The sequence below is a fragment of the Melozone crissalis genome, unplaced genomic scaffold, assembly GCF_028551555.1.
Source record: "Melozone crissalis strain CALT ecotype California unplaced genomic scaffold, PUWL_Pcris_2 ptg000018l_1, whole genome shotgun sequence".
Lineage (NCBI taxonomy): Eukaryota > Metazoa > Chordata > Aves > Passeriformes > Passerellidae > Melozone > Melozone crissalis.
In genome coordinates, this window is record NW_026535796.1 from 16,862,145 (window position 1) to 16,886,242 (window position 24,098).

A 24,098-nucleotide genomic window follows, 5' to 3' on the forward strand; every position below is an offset into this window, starting at 1 on the left:
CCCAGTCCTGCACAGCATTGTACAAATGCAGGAAGTTCACTGCAGTCTCCCTTGGGAGATGACATCGGTCCAAAGCTCTCTCACAATGTAACAGATAAGGAAGCTGAGGCCTCTGGAGATGGAGTTTTTTTGCCAGCAGATCAGTGGTCGAGCCTGAAGTGACACCTCAGGCTTTTTGATCCCAAATGATGTTCTGAACTGCGACCTGCAGCTGTGATGTCAGCACTTCCATCCTTGGGGACACAGTTCTGCACAAAGGTGTGGCATCCTCCTCCCTTTCTCCCCACCCACAACAGTGAAGAGTGAAGACAACCAGGTGCAGCTGGTTTCTGGCAGTGCTCTGCCTGGCCTCCATCCTCACACCACCCTGAGCAACTCCTTCCCAGGCCTCACCTGCTACACACTCACCTCCTCCAGTGGGCCTGGCAATGTTTCTCCTGCTGCTGAGAAGGGACATGCCAGGAACCACAGCTTAGTTGTAGAGGAGGTATAGAGCTCTGTATTTTCTACATGGTACACTTATAGCAAGATGGAGAAAGAAGCATCAAAACAACTTCATGTCTCCACTTTCAGGACTAGGTACCAAGTAGTATGAAATCTTTTAAGTGACCACTCCCCCAGGCATTGCTCTATGGTAGAGCAAAAAAAAAAAAAACACTGACCAGCAAATCTAGAAGTGGCTGACTGTTACAAGTTTTGCAGAAGCAGCTGCTAATCAGGGAACCAGAGAAATCTAATCTAATCTTACCTGATTTAAAGCTACCCTGGAGACCTGTAACTGCTTCCCCCACCCTCTACCTGATCTAACCATCAAAAAGTCCTTGGAGTACTGCTCTCACACAGTGCAGTAACTCATTTCTCTCACCTACGGGATGACATTTTAAGGTAGAGTAATCAGACCCGAGTCATAACTAAGTTCATGGGACCTGTGGCCAACACAGATGGGAGGCAGCATGAAGAAGACCTCCCAATTTCTTCTCCTGTAAGACTGCTTTTTTTGCTGTGGTAGGTTCTACTTGTCTGTCCTAGAAACATAATTTCCCACCCCCCCAAAAACCAACCATCAATCTGTGTATACATTCATGTGACACCCCAAAACACAAAGAATCAAGCTTCACGTACCTATACCCACAACTACAGCCAAAGTGCCACACTGAGGCCATTGCAGCTGCCCATGCAGGTGATGCACAGGGAGAGAGCAACAGCCACAGCATGCCATGCTCCAGCTCCTGCATGCTGCTCCACTTGGTCTAATTTCTGATCCTCTCCAGCCTGCATTTGACTCTTATCTGCCTCACAGGGAAAGGTTTGCCTCTTAGACCCCAATTCTTCCATGTGAACAGGAACACTCCTCTTAATTAAAAGTTTTAGTTGCTCAGTATCATTTTTGGATGTGCTGAAAGCAGCTTGACAAGCGTCTATTGTTGTGAGGCTCCAGAATTTAGCCTGCTGTTGGATGTTGCCTCTCCCTTTGATTTACTTATTAAGCAAAAAACTAAGTTACAATTGTGATGTTTCCTGATTTAACAATTTCCAATATTCTTATGTGACAGACATTTTGCATGGCCAGTAAGTACAATGCACACAGTGTCCCAAGCTTATGCAGCTGCTTCTAAATGCCAAAAGCACTAACACAACATACAATAACTACCCACTACCTTCTTCTAACTCTACTAAGATATTAAACAGCAATAGCTGTAGATCCCAGTCTTACCAGTGGCTTGAGGACTGTTGTTCACACAAGCAGTCCTGTTTGTGTAGAAATCTTTCTACTGGGATTTTGGAACATCAGCTATATTCCAGGGCATGCTTTGATCCAGTCAACAGTAGTGCATGAGTAACAAGTCCATATCCTGTACACAGACTTTCTGGCTTTAGTCCCATGGAGAATAAAAAATGCTGCCTCAAGCTGTGGACAGGGATAATCCACAAGGAAAGCACTAGGAAGCAGGGCAGGCAATGCTGTTAAGCCCAGGAGATGTTGGAGAAATTGGCTAGTAAGTACTAAAGCACATTCAGTCTGTCCTTGCCATCATACGCTCCGTTCCTTGCTGTTCTTCATCTCAGTTAAATATTAAATATCTTAATGCTACAAACTTTGGTCCTCTCTTCTCAGGGTCAGAAGAGATGTGATGCAGATATTAGCAGAGTTGGAACACCATCTCACACAGCCAGAGCCCATATCTAGAGGCTATTCACTGACCCAAGCATCTGTGCAGATGCTCTTACTGTTACAGTCCTCTGCTCTTACCACTGCTAACCACAACAGCACTCCAGCTCCTGCTCAACTAAAGCATCAGATAAAGCTACTGCACACCCACCACTGCTACTACCATCAGTAAAGCTTCAACTGTAGGAAGTGTTCTGGGGCGAAGGGGACAGGACCCCAGCCTAGAAACTTCATGAAACACCCCAAATGAGGGGATGTCTTTGTGCTCAATGGGCTATTTCCAATAGCTTACTTCACTTCTCACATCTTGTAATTCAAGTTGCTCCACCGTTCCCAGTGCTGTCCCTGCAGAGGGAACAACGAGGGTTCTCTCTCTTCTTTTGCTGTATCTCCTGCCAAGCCCTACACAGCATCTGGTGCAAAACTATGAACTACACAAAAATGCACCTCTGGCAGAGAGGAAAGAAGAGCTGTTTGCAAAGCACTGAACTTGACCCCATCCAGCTCCTGGCTACCTGGACAGTCAGTACTTGCTAAAAGGGGAAAGGGCTATAAACCAGGGGAGGTGCAAGGCTTACCAAGTAGAGTAGCCGGTTCCTTTGTAGGTTGTCTTACTGCCCTGTCTCCTCAGGGATTTGGTTCCAATATGCTGGCCTTATTTTGTGCTTTGTTCCAGTGGGTTCAGAGCCTGTGATCCCATCAGCCAGTACCCCCTAGAAAACTGGCTTTTTTCCCTGAGCCTGCCAGGCCCACACACTTCCCTGAGCCTTCCTCCCCACTGTTCCTCACCTCCTGCAGAGGGGCTGGGGGGGTCCCACTGATGTTGCTCCCCCATTTCACCTGGCAATGCCACCAGCACTGGGTTACACACTGATTCATGCCGGTAAATAAAGAAACTCCTTTAGAACCAAAAGGGACTAACAACAAAAAAAAAAATTAAAAAATTATAATGCAAAATTACCGACACAAACTCCCCCCTCCCACCTTTCCCATAACAAAAAAGCCCATGAACTAGACTTTCTTGGGACGACGTCCAACTTGGTAATAATAATAAATGCTGATGAGGATGAAGAGGGCTCGGCTGACCAGGAGGAGCACGGCACCTGTGGCTATCCGGCTACTCTCAACCAGGGAGACAGTGGTAACTAGAGAAGAAGGAGAGAGACAAGGCAGAGGTTGGTGATGCAAAACCAAAAGGAGACAAATGCACAATGCTGTTTTCTGCTGCCCTCTAACGCAGAGTGTTGGCAGGAACTGCTGAGCCTTGCAAGCGCAGGAGCTTTCAGCACAGGCTTGTTCACATGCACAGTGAACCCACGGCAGAGGCTCTTCACTGGCTTCTTGTCACAGCCTTGAGGCTTGCCATGGACCCTAGAGCTCTCCCTTACAGAAACCCTGCTTTCAAGGCAGCCCCACATTCAGGCAGCCTGAAACAGTCACTCAAGCAGATGTGAGTTTCCATTGTGCTCAGGCATTAATCTGGGAGTCACATCCTCCTGAGTTTGCTTTGTGGCTTGAATGCTTCAGTGCTGATAAACATTTCTCAACTTTAGGGGCATCTACAAAATATGCACAGTCCACACACATTGCCTGTATTGAACACCTCTCTTTTCTGGCCACCAACACATAGCTTGTATCTAAACCAGCTACACACTGAGCTACCGACACATACACAAGAACTCCCTCCATTGTTAAATATAGATAAGCTCCCTAGAAACAAGCTAAATGCTATGCTCTGTTTGGGTGACACTAAACATCCCCCTTTTTAGTGTAGGTTGCAAAAATCTTTTCTTGTTAGACCCTGCATCTAGGCAGCCTGCTCTAGTAATGACTTGCATTGGTATGAAGCCCAGGACATTTGCAGGGAGAAAAATTAATGAATTGTCAGAGGGTGATGTTCAAGGAGCAGCTCAGGGCAGAGGCTATTCCATGGAGGAGAAAAGAGGCAAGCAGCTGGCAGGGAACATGCTCCACCACTGCCCTGCCCACCGTGGATCCCCCTTCCCATCACGCAGTCTTCACACCTTCCTCCTCGTCCCGACCGACCCGCAGGCACTCACCGAGGAACTGCACGGCGAAGTAGCAGGCCTCGGCCAGCAGGCTCCAGCGGATGATGGCCTTCTCGGCGGTGTACAGGGCGTTCCACATGATGAGCGCGATGCCTGCGGGCACAGCGGGGCGCGCTGCCCGAGGGCCGGCACAGCGGCCAGGCCGCGCTTCCCGCCCGCCCCGCGCGGTGCCGCTGCAGGACGCGGTTCGGGCCCCTTTCCCTTCCCACACCGCATCTCCGGCTCCCCGCGCCTCCTTGACCTTCGCCCCCTTCTCCTGAGCCCTTCCCGGGACGCCGCCGCCTTCCCACGTCCCCTGCCGCTCCCACGGAGCCCCAGCCGCGGCCCAGCGCCCCTCCCCGGGCCGCCCTGCAGGCTCCCTTTGCTGGGGGTACACGGGGCGATTCCCCAGGGATTCGGAGCAGGCACAGCCCTTCTTACCCTACCTGCAGCACGCCTGAATCCCTGCTAGGAAAAAGCAGCAGTAGCCAAGCTTTTCAAAATACCCCTCAGCAATTTCTTTGCTAACAGCAGATGTTCTGCTCTCCAGCTGCAGCAGGTGTCTGGCTGGGCACAGACTTTGTCCCCTGCTGCCATTTTGGCCACCTGTCCCCTGACTCTGTGGGGCAGCAGCATCCCAGTACAGTGGTACGGCACTCACTGAGGAGGGCTCCTCCATAGAGCCGGATGGGAGTCTTGCTGCTCACTGATTCCTCCTCAAAGATGGCATCGAAGAGCTGGTCAGGGAAAGCGAGGGCCTGGCAGAGGCGAGAGAGAAGCTCAGCAACCTGAACTGGCCACCAAAACATGTCCTCTTGGGCAGCAGTGCTCCAGCATCAGGCCCTTGTGGGATTGGAGCTGCTGGCCAGCAAACTGGCAATTAAGGAGGCGCAGAAATATCACCATGTCAACTATCGGCTGCATGGCTGGTTTTTTTGACCAAGGCTGCCATTCCTTGGTTTATGGGCCCTGCTAATGAAAACAGACTCGCAATGGGAACAAACTGTCAAGGACACTGTCGGCAAAGCCCATTACTGAGACACAGCGAGGGCAAAGGCCTCGCAGGAGAAAGTGGTAGGAGTTGCTGGAGGCAGGGGAGGAACAGAAATGCCAGGGACTGAAGGGCCCTGCTGGGGCACCCCTTTAGCAGTCAGGAGCTGGTTCTTGCCAGGACCACGTCCCTCACTCACCATGACAGCAACCCCAGAAAACATGACGGCGGAAACAAGCTGCCAGACCCTGCATGAGAGGGAAGACAGAGGACCCAACATGAGCTTGGAGATGACCCCATCACTCATACTTCACAAAGCATTTCTAGCTGCCTGCTCATTCATCAGCCTTTATCCTTCCCCCATGCACAAGCAAGACAGCCAGAAACCTCCCATAGAAGGACTCAGCTTTCCACATTCCACTAGCTCCAGCCTCAACATGCAGACCAGCCCTGCTAGTGAGACAGACCAGACTCCCCCTCACCCAAGCAAAGGAGAGAAGTGACCCTGCCAAGAGGATGTTACAGAGCAGGGTCTCCACAGGACAAACCACTCTGTCACACAGTAGAACAGGAGCTCCTTCAGCCCAACACAACCCTTGTAGTTCTCTGCACATGCAATGAGACAAGAACTTGAGGGTCTCAGGCTAATAATGGAGAGAAGAATGCAGAGCTGGTCTGGTTCTACAGCTTACAAGAAGCCCCTGCAGAGAGCAGTGATGCTGGCACAGCAGCGGAGTTGGTGTCTTAAACCAGAGCTAGCAGGAATGCTGTGGCGAAGGGGCCTCAGATGACCCAGCTCCAAGGTGATCAGTACCTTACCTGAGTCCTAGTGGTTCCCGGACTGCAAACTTGATTTCATTTCCCAATACTTGGCTAATCTGAAATTGAAATAAAAGGCACAAGCTAAGCAGATCCTTCCCCAGTCTTTAGGCAGTACTCAGCAGCCCAAAACCATGTATCTAATCCCATGTGGGAGTTTATCTCAGAAGGTTGGAAAGAGGAGGAGGACAAAGGATTCAGCTGTGACTCGTTTGTCCCAATACCCACCTTGATTTACATGAGGAGCTGCAGCCTCTACTGCTCCCCTACTGGGATCAGCTACCTGCAGCATTCAGCTGGGAAAAGGTCAACACTAACTCCTGTTTCCTCTTACCTATGGAAGAGAGGAACTTACTCCTCACACACATCACCTGCATGTTCCATCCTGATGGAGCACAGGCTCCAGCAGAGCCCTCAGGGTGTGACAGTATCTGTCCTGCTGTCATGTGCACGCTGCCCAGAGCTGCTCATGTTCATGTGAACATGCTCACAATGCCTGGCTATAACTACCCCAAACCACATGGATGGGCAAACCCTGGTTTGCCCAGCAGAAGGTCCCTTTTCCACCATTACTGCACATGGGCTTCCCTCTCTGCTGGCCTCACCTTTGAGCGATGGACCTCGCCGTCATCATCCTCCCCGCCGACGCCCAGGATTTTGCGTGTCTTCAGCCTGCTCACCAGGTCGGTCTGGCTGTGCTTCTTCATCAGCGGCGGGGGCTGCTTCGCCGCCATGGTGCTGGCCCTGCCCCACCAGCCCTTGGCTGCCAGGGGGCACAGGGAGGCTGCAGGAAGCGGCTCCGCTGTCACATGAAATTTCACGACGTTTGGGGAAAATAAAACAACCGCCGCCCCAAGGTCTTCCTGTTAGGCCGGCAGGTGGCTCCTCATCCTCGCGGGGCAGGGAGCCTTGGCCAGCCCCACTTACAGGTGGCTCATCTCAGAATGATCCTGCTGTCTCCGGGATCTGCCATGGGAGGGGAAAGAAAAGCTCAGAGCAGAGTGGCTTCAGCATGGACATTTAGTTAGAAATGCTTTTGACCTACAAACCATAATCTTGTCTATCCCAGCATAAGGCAGTGCCCAATAGAACCTCTTTGCTGTTTTTCAGATTAGGAGACTTAAGTGTGTCTCAGACTAGGGGAATTAAAATCATTAAGTAATTCTTGGCCTTTTTCCTTTTCCCATTCAATACATCACATTCTTCCGCTGCCATTTCAGGTCAAACCCCAAACAAGTATCAGTTACTTATTTGTGTGTCCCCCCACTCACATGCTGCAGCCCCCAGGCTGTGCCAGAACAACATATCAGCCCCTGAGCAGAAGCCAGAGGCACGATTTTCCCTGAAGATTCTCACTTTGCTTTCAGGGAAATTATGGAAATTAGAAATGACAAATATTATCTAGGATAAGTAAATACAGGCAACGAGACTTGAAAAAGATAACTTCTGCCCTGACATGTGTGTAAAGCTATAGGTATTGAGTCCCATGAAATCACTGTCTCATCTCACAAACATAAAACCCTGGAAACCCTCAGTTCAGAAAGCCTTTTCTTCCAATTTGTCATAATTTTATCCTGGCTCAGCTGAACACAAAAACTTTTTTCCGTTTGCCACTTGGCCCTTCCAGAGACCCACAGAAATTTCCCCCAGGCATCAAGCACAGCTAATCCAGCACAAGCAAGTATAGGGCTCATGCCCCAGCTGAGCCTTCCCAGAGCTGCCCCAGGAGGAGACCATTTATGCTGATGTCTAAAGATTTCACAAGTCTTTGGAGAGTAATAAAATGAATACAATTATTTTGGCACTGTGCATGCAAATGTTGTGCCAGTGCCTTGCGAGGGATTTCCCTCTCAAAGGAAAACCCTTCCCTGTGGTTGTTCAGACAAGAACAGCCAGTCCTGTCTGCAAGTGCCCAACGTCACACTTTCTTTAAGGCAAAGTTTAAGAGGTCTTGCTGGGATAGTGCAAAAGGTGAGCCCCATGACCAAGGGTTTAATAAGATCCTTTCAGCAGACCAGGCAAAATGCTTTTCAGTGAGCCAGTTGAGCTACCCAGTGCTTTGGAGGTACTTCTTTTGGATTGTAGCAGGGCTTGTTTGGTCGTGGGTTTTTGCTCTTATTCCACTGAATAACTAAGCCCAGGTTCCTGGAAAGGCAGCACGAAGCCAGATGCAGCAGTCAGGATCTGGAAATATTTCAGAATTGGAACAGTGGAAAACACCGCAACAGGAGGAAGGTAGAAGCTGTATACTCAGGCCTACCTTTGAGCACAAGGCAGGAAACTGAAATGGTAACTGACAGTAGAAAAGTTTGAAAGATTTATCATGTCTGGGGTTTGCCAATCTAAACTGTCACAATAAATTGTGTGTATTCAAATCTAGATAATCTGCACACAAAATCCAGGCCAAAGCCAGAGTGATGTGTCTAAAAGAAAAGCTCAACGTCTTTAACTAGCTACAGTTTTTGCAATTTTTTTTGCTCCTGGCTAACAAGGCTGGATGCTGGGTGGTTTCCCACCAGAAGTGCTGAAACCAGAGGAGACATGTTGCTGTGGTATTTCTAGCCCAGCATTTTCTGATCAAAGCCATCCATTCCAAGCGTGAAGCAACAGTCTTGTGGCGAATGCTCCTCTCTCTCACTCTGAGGCCATCCCATGTCTCTGAAGTCAGGGGGAAAGTCTGGCAGAGGGCCCTAGCAGGAGCATCCTACTGGCTCCCCTCAGGGATAAGAGACCTGAGGCTTGTTGGTCTTGATAGGACTTGGGGTGCTGAGTGTGCTGGCCATGCCATCCTGGTACTTCTGGATCTTTCCTGGTTTCTTGCTAGGGGAAGCTTGATGGCCACACCTCCTGCTCTGGCCTAATGGTCAGAAATGCCAGAGGAAGGGAAGATGGGAAAGGGGGCAAAAAAGGAAGGAAAGGGAAAGGGAAAAAAAAAAAAAAGGAAGAAAAAAGGAAGGAAAAAAAAAAGAAAAAGGAAGAAAAAAAATGTAATAGATAATTCTCCTGAGACCAAGAAGCAAAGAAAGGTGGGACTCCATGACTCACCAATGAAGACTGCACTGAATAGCTTTGTGGTTACAGAGACAGTTTAGCAACTGGCTCAAGGCCAAAAGATCAAAATTTGCCTTCATCATTTGTCTCGCCAGTTGCTTTCAGGGCAGGAGTTGGTGGAAATTTATCCACATCATCATTAACACTGCTCTCCCATTAAGAGCTTCCACTAATTTGTGGTAAGCCACTGGCCAAGAGCTGGGACAACACAGGCCAGACACAAATGCCAATAAAACAATCTGGTGCATAAAGCCACACTCCTACAGCACAGCTAAGGCACGGCCCTGCAGCCAGTCCCACATCTCATTACCCCCTGGTCCAGAGACAGAGCCAGCCTAACAGATGCTGAATATTAATGGCTAACGAGCTAATGAATGCAATTAGTGCTAATTCAGTGACATTCAGAGAGAAGATGCTGAGGATTTGAAAACATTATACTTACATTAATGTATCCTGACACACTGACAGTTTAGAGGATCGTTTCTATTAGCCTGTGAGTTTGCAAAGGGAAACCTCCACCTCCTCTTTCTCCTTCGAGCCTCTCCTCCTTAATCCTTTTTCCAAGCATCCCAGGGACTGTGCAGATCAGCCACCATAAACAGGCAATTCCTACTCCCTGCCACAGCTCTCTGTGATGGGCAGTGCTTATGTGCAGCTGAAAGAGGGTTTTTTCTTCCTAGATCTCTTTTCTTTGCAGGCTCCTTTCAGTGTCAGCTCTCTTGCTCAGCTGTTTAGCATACTGCATTCAATTTTGATAGCTACTGCTTAGTGGTGCAAAGAAACCTCACTGGTGCCACACCAACGATAGCTCAATCTCTCCCACCTCCACAGCTCTTCCCCCAACGTCTCCGCTTCCCTCCCAGCGTCTGGAGAGGCGAGCTCCGCAGCGTGGGAGAGAGGAGACTTAACTGCACACGCCACGGTGCTGCAGCAGCCAGGGCTGCGTGCCCACCGCACACTGCAGAGCCAGACCCTGCTCCAGCAGCACCCAGAGCTCACTGCCTACAGCTCCTGCCAGCCAGAGCCTGACTGCTCGTGGGTGGAAGCTGCCTGCCTGCGAGGACATGGCTCCCCAGGGCCCTCAGAGCAGGGACGCTGCCCACTGCTAAGCTGGATGGTACTGTCATCCACAGTGCAGCCTTTTACCTGACAAAGCAGTGGTGCTTGAATTAAAGAGGTGGCACTACAGAACTTCTCACTCCAAGGGTTTGATGGCACTTCCAATCTGCAGGCAGAGGAAGAGAGTATGAAACTAGAGCCAAGCTGGAACGATGAAATGTTTATACATATTAGTTGGACACAGTTTGTTCAGCTCCATCACGTTCAGGCCAGGGAGAGGATTCTTGCTCTCCGGTTTTAGAGCTCCCAAGTCAGTATGTCCAAGACAACTCAACATCTTGAGTCTGCTTTGATTTGTTATGCCTAAGAATTATCCAAGAGGGTGCAGTGGATGTCTGCACTGGATGTGGATGTCAAGCCCAACAGGGCACTTGCTATGCCTACACTTGCCTTCCCATCTTCTACAGAGCACAGGCTGAGAACCATACTAATACTAAGTAGGAAGCAGAGGCAGTGTCCCTTTCCAACACTGGAGTTCTCTGGGAGCAACCTGGCAGAGCCCAGGGGAGTTCCCCAGCACTGCAGCAGCACAAGGAGATGTACATATGAGAGGGGCATCCACCATGGTCACTGTGCTGTACCAGCCCTCATAAATGGGTTGACACCCACAGCATTTCTCTTGCAAGGGCCCAGCAGCTGTAATGGATTTGTCCAGCTCTTCTGGTGTTCCTTCAGGCTGTGTCAGTTCTGTCTCTGCTGCTGAGGACAGTACCAGGTCCACAGCAGCTGCTCTGGACCCTGTACCTCATCAGCCACAGAGCTGTTGAGAAAGCCTGGGCTCAAACACATGCTCACAGTAAAGAGGAGAGGCAGTGGAAACACAGGTGGATTAAGGACAGGATCCACAGACCTATCAAGTACCTTGGTCCTTGCAAACATTACACTGTTGCCTAATCCCATGGGACCCAAGACTCCTTTTTTCCCACCACACACGAAGGTTCAGTCTGCTCACTTTTATGTTCTTAAAATGTGTTCATAAACAACCTCAGACACTTCAGGACTCTGAAATCCTGAGGCATGAGGTAAATTCTCTGTGTCTAACCCAAAACCACACCTGAGAGTCACAAAACATCTTTGTGCATCCTATCTAAATGGCCTAGCAAGAGTTTCCCCTGGAAGCCTGTGGCACAGCAGACCCTGAGCCAGAACTACCCATGTCCCATGTAACTACCAAAATATAGCTATTTTCATCCTGTATTTCTGCAACTGCACATCCCAAACCCACAGTGACCAAACCAGCTCCCTGCCTAGATTTCTATCAAGTGTGGAGATTTAGACTATTAGAACCTCTCTACCACCAGCCGGCTGGGAATTAAACTTGATCAAGCCAAAAATAACCTGACGCTCAGGCAGTAAAAACAATTAGCACTCAGCCACCACAGCAGCAGAATGCGGCGGCTGCTCCCGCTCTGTCTGGCACAGTCTGTACCCCTAAGCAACAGGGAGACTTCAGATTTCTCACCTGTAACAAGCCAGGTGCACAGGACTCTGTTCCCACATAAACACCAGGCCTTTCAGCACAGAAGGCTCTTTGCAATACCAGCAGGAAGCATGTCTTGACAGAGGCTCATCCCCAGCCCTGCCACAGCCCCTTAAACAACTCTAAAAGGCACAGGGAGCTGCTTCCTCAAGCAACTCTAAAAGGCACAGGGAGACTGTCATCCCTAGGGAATACCCACAAGCCTGGGCAGTAGATTCCCTGCCCCTAAATTATGAAAATACAAAGTAAGATCCTTAGGTCAAACGACATCTTCACTGGTGCCTCCAGACCATCTCCCAAATCATCTGCAATGCACCAAGAGCCTCAGGCAGATCTAAAGCTCAGCCTTCAGGCTGAGCACATCTCATGGCCAGACACCATTGGATGGGCTTTCCAAAGCTGTTTGTGAGAGGTGCAGAGCTGCCTGTGACCACGAAGCCTTCACTTGCAAGGCAGTGGCACCCAGTGCCTACATCAGCTCTGGCAACCTTAGACCTAATGGATATGGCCAGCATCACCCCTCAACAGCGGACAAGGAGTCCTCTGCAGCCTGCTGGGGAGGAAAGAGTTAACTTGTGTTGTTTACTCAGTCACCACTTCATGCAAAAAAGGACATCCAAAGTCTGCTCAGCCTTTTCCATGCATCCTCTCCTCTGTCTGCTCCAGAGTTGCTTTAGCCCAAGCAGGCTCAGCCCCTGCACCCTCCTGCACACTGTTCCTCTGCAGCCCCTGGGTGCAGCAGCTCCTGCCCCCAAGCTCCCTGGGGCTGTACAAACATCCTGCCCCAAGAAGAACCACTATTGGCTATATCCCACAGCACCTGGGAGGTACGGCCCATCTCCGGGATTTTATTGCCCACAGGTTTCAAATTTCCTTCTGCAGAGAGCACAGGAAAGTTTCTGTCTGCGCTGCAGGATGTGTTATACAGCAATCAAAACCTGTAAAGTGCTCAGTTCCCCTGAACAGGATAAAAAAGCTCTGTTGCTCTACTAGTTTCTCAGATGGGAACTATAATTAAACACAGCAACCTCTCTCCTGCTGGCCTGCCAAGCACCACCTGCAGCAACTCTCTGACCCCTCCATGCAAGCCTGGGCAGCACCTCAGGGGAGAAATGCTTGTCTGCCTCTCACAGCAGCTGGCAGGGCAGCCTGTGACAGGCTGCATATGCTCAGGCTCTCCACGGGTGCCCAGCTGGACACCTGGCCCCACTGTGGCCCCTCTGTATGCGCTCAGGGGGCTGCTGCCACAGGGGACAAACAGACTTCACCCTTCAGCTACCACACACGTGCACTCACGCCCCATGTGCAAGCCTGGCCACGCCACCCTGCCTTCTCAAGCAGCCCATCCCTGGCTGCTGAGGTGTGTTTTGGCTGCAAATACAAAGGATTGAAGGTACAAGCACAACGGTGTACAACAGCTGCTTCAGCAGCTCTCATCTGTCTTACTTACATAAAAGTCCACCCCCTGCATCATCCTCTCTCTGCCACTGAGGCTCTCAGCCCAGCCAGCCACAGCAATCCATCACCTCAAAGCTGCCCCTGCTCTCCCCAAAGGCTCTGGCTGCCACGTCCCCACCCAGCCCCTTGTTATCTCAACAGATGGCCACAACCAAGCAGTTAAGTTTCCCAGGAAGCTGGGAGGATGGAGAGAGAGATGGGGAAGTAGGACGTATTAGGATCGGGTACTGTTTGTCTTTAAAGGCATTAAAAGAGGAGAATTCCTCTTTGATTCCCAGCTGCCTTAGACAGGTGTTTGTGAGAGACAGCCCCAGAAGCTTAAGAGGCCATCTGTCCTGCAGACGATTTCTACAGGGAAACATTCGAAGGAAAAATAAAACCCATATGCACACACACAGAAACACACACACACAAAAAAAAAACCAACCCACCCAAGTAAATCAACCCTTGCTACTGAAAAAGAGCAGCTTAAAAAGCTAGGAAAGCCCTTCAACCAAACAGGGTAATACAAGTCAGTTTTACAGAAACTGTGATGAAACTGCATTTCATCTCCTCTGCCTTGCATCTGAGGTATAGCAGAGGCTCAAAGGAACTCTATGGAAAGACACTGGGAGGAGCAGGGAGGAGTCCACACACACTGTGCTTATCCACAACACCACTGGATACTGAACCTTCACAGTAACATGGAGCTTCTTGGCGCTTCTTTTCCTGACAACCTCAGACCTCCCCAAATTTTCTTTTTACTGTGCCCCCAAGCACCTGACAAGAGACTTTCATAAATGCTCTGGGAAGCCAATGCTGTTTATTCTCAACAATTCCCTGCACCTCTGTCCTTTTCCAGAACACAAAAGAAAATTGTTAAGAAACTACAATTTGGGACATTAAGTTCCCTGAGCCACATACAGGCACAACATCCATCTGTATACTGTCACTGAAATAGTGATTTCAAAGCCATTTTCAACGAATTCCCTCCCCAAAGACAATAATCTACACCTCCAGCAATATTAGTTCTCTATCTGCAATCTTGGAACTTACTCAGCACAATGCAACCACTGTGATTTATACACTCTCAACACGTCTACAGCCATGAAATGGAAGATGAAATGAGCCTGTTCCGCTCCAGAACCACAAAAGCAGATTCCCAACCAGTTTCATGGACCAGTTTGCAACCCCAGCCTGAGAACAACTCCTGCAGGACACCCCAACAGCATCAGAGTATTTTATTCCATTTGTGTAGGAAACAAAGAGTTTCTCATCTCCATAGTCTGTCATGATATGACCAGATGTGCAGCCTAGGCAAACACAATAGGGAGGAAAAAGGGCAGACGAATAAATTTGCATTTATCAGGAAGATTGCCTTTTGGTCTAGCCAGGATACTTCCTGAGTCCCAGGCACATAGGCACTCATAGGATTCACACCTCTCATTGTACAAGCAGTAGTTTCCTTCCATGACACAGAAGTTCTGTAGATCCGGCCTGATATGAAATGGCCCAAGCAACTATTAGTCAACAGATGAGTTGTTAACAGCCCTGTTACAGAGCATTTCCCATACACATGGTTACATCTGCATCCTGGATAAAATAATAAAAGTTTACTATTTATATAAATACATTTAATTCATAAACAATATGTTATATATTGATAAAGCAAATATAAATGTACATATATACACATATATGTATTTGTACATGACCATATGTATATAAATATATGTTATATATACACACAAATAAGAGACATGAGTTGATTTGTATGGACTTACTTTGAGTCCCACTGCACAATCTCTTGTCTGGTTAGTAAAGAGAATTCAGACTAACAGACCAACTATGTAATGTTGGCATTCACCTGTATTTTGGTCTCAAGGGTGAGAGAAGCAGCTTGTCCCAGACTCTTTCCTGGGAGATGTCATCTAGAGTCTCAACTCCTGCTTCTAGGTCAACCATTTACTGCCCTAAAGACTGATACCACCTGTGACCTCTCAGCCCTGGACTACCACCTACACATTACTTGGACCCATCACTGCAGCCTGGGAATCTCCCCTAAATAATTTGCCAACATTTCCTGTTCATTCACACATGATTAGAACACTGGGTTTATTGCTCCCTCATGGCCCCTAAACATTAAATAAACCCAGACATGCAGACAGGCTCAAGGAGTTGCTTAGCAAAAACATGATGGAGAAGGCCTCCCAACAAAACACATACTTCAACTACTTGGTAGCCTATCCCATCTTGGCAAAAATCTCCCTCTGACACCTTAGCAGTTTCTATAGCAACAGGTTACTGCTAAAAATGTCAGATGCAAAATTCCCCATGTTGGGCAAACAGGAGCTAGGAGGACAGATTTAGAAGAGGAAAACTTCTAAATAGCTGCTGCCAGAGCTAGCACAAGCTCTGCTAATTCACAAGTTGGTGGTGAAACAACTTGAAAGAAACTTCTAGCAACCCACTAGAGGGAGAACACGTGGTGCATAGGGACATGTCTGTGGAGCACTGTTCCACAGCATCCCTCAGAATGAGGAGGAGCCACAAGTATCCCCCTATCCTGCAATGAGGCACTTGAAAGTGAAACCAGCTGTTTTTAGGAACAGAACTACAGCATGCAGAATAGGAAACCTGAAAGCCAAACTATTAGATTATAGGTTTGGCAGTACTGCTGCTCCTTTCATAAAAATCAAGACTGGGTCATTAAACTTCTGAGAGCTTAGTTTTCCCAGATGCATATGAAAAGTAAATCTACCACAGATCATACAGGTCATGTACAACAGGTGAGACATCTTACAAACAAGAGCCCAGCCACTGTACCCCACCAGTGCCAGGTCATGACACCTCAGCCTGCTCTGTGGACTCCTGAGCAGCACTTGGTTCATTACACACAACACGTCAGAAGCAGAAATGCCCTTCCTGGCCTGACTAACAACCAGTTTAGCATGAAATTGATTTTTTCTTTCTGTCTTCATTTACTGCTGGTGGGAGAAAGCACTGTGGAAAGCTTGGGGTGAACCTCACATGGATACTGCCTTCACACACACCAGAAACTCTCAGAAGATTCTCGTGGTCACATTAAAGCCAGATGCCGAAAATCAAAGCAGCCACAGCTCAGCAGAGAGCTGCACAGAGGAGGAAGGCGGAAGGAAGCCCACCACACTAACAACAAGTGACTTTATTTGCCAGTGTGGTTCTCAAGTCAGAAGCTTGAAGAACTCACAGGCTTTCCCCACGAACACAACACCCACCCCTCTGGAACTCACCCATCCGACTTTGCTTTTATGTGCTGCTGATTCAGGGGAAAACTGCATGCAGCCATGTATGTGGATGTGCACGTGTTTGTTTATGCATGAGCTGTCAAGCCCCCAATTATGCACAGATCAACAAGGCTCTTTGAATTCCTGACTGTGAAGTGCGTGACATTTAATCTGAGCCTTCCTTTTGGATTTCATATCGTGCATTATCAACAATGGCTATTCAGCACACAAGTACCCTTTAGAAAGCTTTCATCAGAAAAAAGGACTCATATAAAGGAGATTGAAAGAGACAATGTCTCTGATGCATGACAGGTTCTCCAGCTTCCGCAAAAGACCAGTGTATGTGTACTGTGAAGAGCACACGCAGAGTCAATGTGCCCCCAGCCCAGAGTAAAAGCACTTCATGGGTGGAGAGAATGAAATTTGGAAGCATCAACTATAACCTGAATCTGTGCATCTTCTCACCTCTGTCTTTTAGGCTCCCTCGGAAATAGGCAGGGTGCGCCAACTCCCAGAGATGTCCATTCTAGGACAAGATGCACCATCTCCTGCAATGGTTCACCTCTTTCCATATACCACAGGAAGAGCCTGGATGATGAGCAAGACTAGCTTTTGATTGCTTTTATATGGATGGACAAGATCAAGATCCTTGCAGAGAACTTTTCACTACCTGATCCTAGGCAAACCCTGTATGACTTTTGCCCATCTTACAGCATGGAGCCACACTTTGGGATTATGAAAAAGCTGGACAACAACATGCCAAAAAGGGTATGGAGATGCTATGTCCTATAGTCACAGTCATGAAGGACCCACATCAGCCTAAGGAACCAAAGCAAGATTTCTCTTTTCATAGCAGAGAAGAGGCAAAGGGGTAGACACCAGTATGTGGCATGAACAGTCTGGGTGACAAAGGATATCTTGAGAACTGAGAGGTCCTGCAGGAGCTCTCTCTCCATCTTGCCTGGCACACGCAAGAGAAGTCTTAGGAAAAAAATGTTAAAGGTAGTACTGACTAGTTCTTCTCCCTACTTTTGTTTGATTCTTCTACCCCCAGGAAAAAGGAGGCAAGAGAGATTCAGGCAGCCAAATGATAGCAGCATCAGTGCTGACAAATCAAGGTCTCAAGTAACCATGGAAAACACAGCATTACCAGATGTCCCTTCTCTACTATCAAAGGTTGTTTAAGGACCTTCCCTTCTTTTTCAGTTTTAAGTCTCAGACACTTGGATACAACAAGTTCCAGTAATATCAGGATCATCCATCAGGACTGTGTGTGTGTGTATATACACATACAGTGCTTTGCTACTGTGCTTGTGTATAGAAGAGCTCATGACATAGAAGTGTCAGGTTTTAGTCAACACCTTCCCTTGTAATGTCTTTTCCATGCAGCCAGGGCTCTGGGAGTTTCAGGTTGGCCTCTTTTCCCACATGTCCTTTGACTAATGACAGGCACTTGGTTTGCATGGTGATGTGATGCAGGGAATAAATTGGCTGGAGGGGATAAGCTCAACTGCTTTATTATTCCTCCATCCATCAACCCTCAATGCATCCTGCTTGTCCAGAGATTTAAACAGTGGACGTTGTCACAGTTCATGGAAGGGATTGAAGAATTCCTGATGGGTTTTTGCCAGCAGACAAGGCAAGAATACCCCAAGGAGCAGTTGCACTGGGCAGAGCAGTAGGGCAGGAGGGTGGAAGGATGCACCATAGGTGCCTGCTGTTCAGAAGCACACCAGATCTCTGGTTAGCACTTACAAAGACTCCACCAGCAATGCTGATAATAAAGTCAACTAAATTTTACTCTCACTTCACCATGAAAACAACCTGGGAAAACACAGACCGATGGTCTAAATTCTTTGGTCCTGTTCACTGCGACCTTTGACTCCTGGTAGATTTCTGCTTTCTGTGGAGTAATGTTTGGATGCTCTTTATTGCTATTGAGCGGCTTCTACATAAACTTTTCTTCCTAGGCCACAAAGAAAATGTTAGGGAAAAGCCAATACCACCCAGCTCCCCTGGATTCAGTATTGTGGTTTTTGAATTTCCCTCTCCCTCTACAAGGAGGCAGCTCATTTTTATGCCTACTTGGAATATGCCAAACATCTATTGTAAATGGCATGCCAGGCAGCTAAAATTAAATGTCCAGCAGAAAGACTAAGAGGGACTTAAAACCATGGACCTTTAAAATATCTTGTTCTTCAGAAAATAGCCTGCTTCCTGGAGCTTTGGCTAAGACTGGCAATACAGCCCTCCGTTTCCACAACACAAGGCTTCCTGAGGACTCCATAAAACATGGCAGAGTGTCTGCAGCCAGGCTGCACTCCAGCATGGCCCACACATCTCTCACAGCTTTGCAGCTACACAGTATAGGGCACTAGTGAGGCTGCTGCCTGGCTGGGTGCATGCCACACACAGCAAAACAGGGCCAGACAGCCAGGAAGGCTGAACTAAAGGCACCTTCTTGGCTGTCAGGAAGGATTGGAAGCACAGATGTCCTTGGGAAACTACCTGCTCTTTGTCACATCTATCTCCATCTACAGCAGCCCTAGCTGGAAGCCCAGAAAGAAACTGCAGCAACCAACAAGGGCTGGGGTTATTTTAGGGCTCAGCAGTGGAATTCCTGGAACAACATCTGCTGGCTGAAAGAGCTTCTCAAGTCTTTATATGACCACAAGCATCCAACACCAGAGGTTTGCGTTTCAGTCATAAGGTGGCACCGCTACAAAAAGTGCTTCTGCTGCCATCATGGGTTACTGAATGAACAGGTACTCAGACAAAAACACCATCTGAGTCACCCATGGAGTTTCCTGAAGACTTGTGGGTTTTCTTTGCAGGTCTCTTTTTTGGCTGATGACACAGACTCAAACTGTTTACTTTCTCAACCCAGGCAGGATACAGCTAAAAACAAGAGGGTTGCAAGCCTTTGTGTGCTGCTCTGCCTGCACCTGCCCCTCTGGGCCACGTAGTCAAAGTGCTGCTGCCTAATTTTAGCACCAAAAGGAGGGATTCCTCCCTCTCTGGTTTGCAGCTGCAGAGGGGACCGCACACTAATCTCCCTCTAAAATACAGAACCCCTTCAAATAAATAATTAGGTAGCCAGTGTTATCTGACACTCCCCTGTGAGCATCTCCCGCTACACCAACTTATCCTATAATGCCACTCCTCAGGAGACTAGACTAGTGAACCGCGGATTTATTCCTAACTGCTTTTCTCCCCATGCTCTCCTCTGCGCCTTTGACTTAAATTATGTTAATCCAAATCCCTAACAAAAACATCTAGGAAACTCTGCATCAATGGAGCCAGCTACCAGTCCCTATGCTTAGGCTTCTGATTTTGGCCCCATAGATTCAGAAAAATGAGCACATAATTCCTGACCACAAACATCAGCAAAAGCTGCTCAACCTTCAGCACTAGACCCAACTACAATGATTTTGATAATTTCCCTGTTTTGGTGATGGATCTCTCCTCCCTAAAATGACAGCAGCAGTCAGTTCAAATCTGGAGCAGAGCTTTCTTACAGATATTGGTCCTTGATTTTGCCCTGTAAGATGAGCTGGATAAGGGTCCAACCAAAGTCTGGTATAAATGAGTCAGGTACAGCCTAGGCAAGGGCTTCCCCATCAAAACCAGAGCACAGATATGCTCAGTAAGATCTTACTTTGCATACAGAGGGATAAAAAGACATTTACAGATTTAGGTAATTGGAGCATATACCTACTGCTCAGAATGAAGATGAGAGACTTATGCACATTGTGAAAGCCAGAAGGAAAGTTTGCTACTGGGGTTTCACCAGAGGCCTCGGAGGCAGAGCTGGGGGGCCAGCACTGTGGTGAGCCTTCCAGTAAAACCCTGTGCACATCCAAGCCTCTTTTTGTCCATCTGTCATCCGGGGTCAGCCACACTAACCAGCACCACAGTTGGGCACTGAAACACATGGAGATGCACTAAGCCTTGCAGATGACACAACTTCACAAATAGAAGAAGGCCAAAAAGGCCAGAGAGTCATTTATCATCTGCAAACTCTCAAGAGTGTCTTTGGTTATAGCTGGATTTCTTTTTTAACACCTTTTAGCATCTTGAACAAGAGCTTTTCGAACATGGAGTGAACTCATGCTAGCCTGCAATCTCCAGGACAGCACCAAACCCATATTTTCCAAGGGAAGGCAGAAAGCAATGCGAGCAGGGAACACCTGGTCGCCTCTTAAATGTTATTTTTCCTGCTCTGGAAAAAATCCAAATGTATTTTGTGGCCAGCATTGAGTCCTTTCCTCCCAAGGCTTATTTTCACATTCCTAGATCAAAAACACAAAACCCAGAAGATCTACGCTCTATAAATAATGTCCCAATAGTGCCAAGGTCACCAAGCCATTCCCTCTGGCACCAGGCCAGAAGTCAAACATAAACAATCTCAACATCTTTCTGGTTCACGTGTGCTTTTATCCTGTGCCAAGGGAAAGCTTGTAGCCAAAAACGTAGCACTAAGAAGAGAGACACCCCCACCTCATGCACAGCTCCACCCAGGTCAACACGCAGCCTCCTGGGCAGCCCGGTGGGAAGGCAGCCAGTCCTGCCTGCGTCAGAGGGACGTACACTTAGTGTTCTAATGCCATTTAGCAGTTTTCACTAGAAATTTGGGGGCTTACTGGGTGAGGACCAAGCACACTCTTCGCACAGAACATTTCATGATCCAAACAGCTCAAAGGGATATTTGTAACCAGCCTGCGGTACCATCCCTCCCAGCCCCTACTATTCAACATGGTGACCTTCAGAGAGCTGCAGGACAAGTGAACACCAGCTGCAGATGTACTCCTGGTATTCTGCACGCTTCAGCACTCAATGCTCAGTGAGAACAATAGGAAAACATTTCCCTTTGGATCAGACCCCAGCTTCCTAGCAGCTCCAAATGGACTGAAAACCTCAGGGGAGGGCATGTCTGTGGCTTGTTCTCCAAGAGATCAATGGCCACCCCAATCCTCACCTTGCTGTGCATCTCTGGAGATGCTCTTCTGTTCATACCTTAACAATAAAACCTCTATAAAACTACTACAATAAAAACTACAGGCCCACGAGCAGAAAGGACCAACTTCTCTTGAGGCTGTAGAGCAGAACTCACCTTCTCAGCCTCCTGGCTGGGACAACCACCTACCCAGGGAAGATCTTCCTTCACCTTACTCTGCTCTGCAGTTGAAGAACAAGAACACACATATACTAAAGCAACCAAGTCCCCCCTTTTCTCAGCTGCCATCAGTATCCAGCCCCTCACTGCTGAGGGCACCAGGACACCACAGGTTCATGGTGTCCGTCACACTCATCAGGTGCATATTTATGCAACCTAGCTGAGACAAGGCTAGGGCTAGTTGAGGTGCTTTCATGCTGAGTCTTAAGACTTTGTTTATTTTGGGGTTTTGCCAAAACCTTTCTTAGGAGATTTCCTCCCTGGGCAGACTCCCCTGCTTGAACTGTAACTACTATTTATTTGTTTAAAAATCACTTTCCTCATCCACAGGCCCTGAATGCCATTATTCAGCAGACTGCTCTACTGCAGACAGAGTTACTGAACAAGTTATTTATGCCAAGTCCAGAATAGCCAGTGCTCTTGCATACTCTGTAGTTTCTCATGGCTCAGCTGTGCTCGTGGTACCCTAATGTCAACAAGGCTTTGGTTGCTGCTGGTATTTGTAACTCCCAGCCTTTGCAGACTGAGGAGATTAAATGGTACCCATTTAATCATTAGCAGCCCTGATTCTCAGGCAGCTGCAAGAGGGTCAGGTTCCTTGCTCAGGTAAGAAAAAGGCTCACTGAACTCCAACTCCAAGCAGCGCTGAGGCAGGGCAAGGAGCAGGTGCTGAATAAGGCACTGCTTCTTGCTCAGCCTGGTTTACTCAGTCGGAGCTGAACTCAACAGAGAAGCCTAATAGCTGCTGCTCTAGACAAAGCAGTGCACCTGCCCAGATGGGACAGACAGACCCCGTAAGAGGCATAGCAGACCGCTCAGCACGCAGCAATGTGCAAGCTCTGGCGGGAATGCAGAGCCCGCTGAGAGCTGGATTTTCTCACCTTCCCCTCTGTGATGGCCGGGGGTCTGTCCCGGCTCCCTCCCGCATCGCGACTCCCGCCCCCTCGCCCTCTCCCTCCATCCCCCCCCAAGCAGCTCGCCGTCCACCATGGCCATGCCCTCCTTGCGGCCAGGGCTCCCCAGCACACCCACGGGATTACATCCCATGGGGACCACAGCTGAGCTAGCTTCCCTCATCCCCCAGCCCCACGCAATGCTCAGCCACCGAGGCTGACCCCTTAGCCTGTGCAGTGGCCAGGACTCAGCCTCCCCTTTCAGGCGCCTGAAGTACTCATCTGGGGACCGTGGTTCTCCGGTGACGCTTCCCGAATGGGCGGAAAAGAACGCAGCACTTCCAGGAAAGAAGTGACATCGGACCCCTGCCTCTGAGTCGAGTAACAGCCAGGGGAAAGCCCTAGTCACAAAGCCAAGGGACCGCTTGCGCGTCACCTCGGCACGGCTGCTGTCCCTCCAACGCTCGGAGCAACCTGCCACCCTCCCACCAGGATACAACGCTCCGCCACCTCCTCCTCCACCCATCCTACCCGGAGCGGGCACGGTCCCATCGCAGCTCAAGGGCTGATCCCTCTCCTTAAGCCCCTGTCCATCCGTCCGTCCGTCGGTCCATCCATCCCTCCCCCGTCCGCGCTGACTGCGAGGGGGCAGCGGGGCCGGCTGCCAGCACCGGCTTCCCGCGGGCGCAGCGTCCGCGCTCCCGTTCCCCGGGACCGCGAGGGGCGGCGGGGAAAGTCCGCGGCGCGGGGGGACGCGCACAGCACTCACCGCCCTAGCGCAGGTCCCGGCGGCGGGGGACGGTCCCGAGGGCTCGGCTCGGCTGCCCCATGGGCAGAGCGGTCCGGGGGCGGCCGCGGCACCGCGCAGCCCGCAGGCGGCCAGACTGAGCCCGGCCCCCGCGCGGCGCCGCCTTTACCGCGCCCGCCCGCCCCGCCCGCGCCGGCCCACGGCGGGCGGGACCCGCCACCGCCAGCGCCACCGCCAGCGCCCGACGGGGTGGCCCCGCCGCCCGGCCCCGCGCAGGAGCGCTGGGTTACCTGCGGGCTGCGCTGGGTCCCGTGTGCCTCCTGTGCGGGTTACGCGGGGGCCACCCGTGACGCGTGGGAACAAAGAGCGGCGTCCCGGGGCCGGGTTCCTGCGAGGGAAGGAGGGGCGGGGGCATCCATGGAAATAATCCCATGGGAGAAACAAAAGGCTCCTGTCCCACCCGGCCCGTCGGGGAGCTGCCGGAGGGGGTCCCATCGCGTCATGTCCGACGGGTTTGGGCTACCGAGGGTCGGCAGCGGGACTGTCCCGGTCCTTCCCTGCGATACAAGTGGGGCCTCGATCGTGCTGGTCACGGCCGCGTGGTTTCGAGGGTTTACGATTCTCTCAGAAAGGCAAAAAGGAATAAACGTGGGCGCAGGGGAGCACGCACAGTTTTTCCAGGTGCAGCGGAACAGGGGAAGAGCCTGGCTGCACAGAGAGCTGCAGGGCCAGCTCCCACGGCCAGCCTGGCCAGAGCCTGCTCTGGAGCGAGCCTCACATCACCGGGTCCCTCTGGGAGGATGCTCGGATACCAAGTCGGGCGTGCCGGCATTCTAATGTTGCAGTTGTTTCAGAGCAGCTAAGATTGTAACGAGAGAGAATGGCAGCATGGTAAAGGGC

The 24,098-nt window shown here is 49.7% G+C and overlaps 1 protein-coding gene across 3 annotated transcripts; it reads right to left on the reverse strand.

Moving 5' to 3' along the window:
- Positions 1 to 441: 441 nt before the first annotated feature.
- On the reverse strand, positions 442 to 23,325 carry TP53I11 (tumor protein p53 inducible protein 11). Of its 3 annotated transcripts, none has more exons than XM_054275270.1 (7): positions 23,220 to 23,325; positions 6,634 to 6,994; positions 6,029 to 6,087; positions 5,409 to 5,457; positions 4,880 to 4,976; positions 4,231 to 4,332; positions 442 to 3,315 (listed from the first exon to the last, which is right to left on the reverse strand). In XM_054275270.1, the coding sequence occupies exons 2-7, from the start codon at positions 6,760 to 6,762 to the stop codon at positions 3,182 to 3,184; spliced, it is 570 nt and encodes a 189-aa protein (XP_054131245.1). In that variant the 5' UTR covers positions 6,763 to 6,994; positions 23,220 to 23,325; the 3' UTR covers positions 442 to 3,181. The 3 variants fall into 3 exon arrangements, with proteins under 3 accessions (XP_054131245.1, XP_054131247.1, XP_054131246.1); XM_054275272.1 differs by lacking the exon at positions 23,220 to 23,325 and adding an exon at positions 22,982 to 23,036; XM_054275271.1 differs by lacking the exon at positions 23,220 to 23,325 and adding an exon at positions 9,522 to 9,773.
- Between the last annotated feature and the right edge of the window lie 773 nt (positions 23,326 to 24,098).

What these genes read in the sequence shown, in the direction of transcription:
- TP53I11 (XM_054275270.1), bottom strand. Translation starts at nt 6,762, where the DNA reads ATGGCGGCGAAGCAGCCCCCGCCGCTGATGAAGAAGCACAGCCAGACC. An exon ending in GCGAGGTCCATCGCTCAAAG is followed by an intron (nt 6,088 to 6,633) that starts GTGAGGCCAGCA and finishes TTTCAATTTCAG; the next exon opens with ATTAGCCAAGTATTGGGAAA. An exon ending in CGGGAACCACTAGGACTCAG is followed by an intron (nt 5,458 to 6,028) that starts GTAAGGTACTGA and finishes CCTCTCATGCAG; the next exon opens with GGTCTGGCAGCTTGTTTCCG.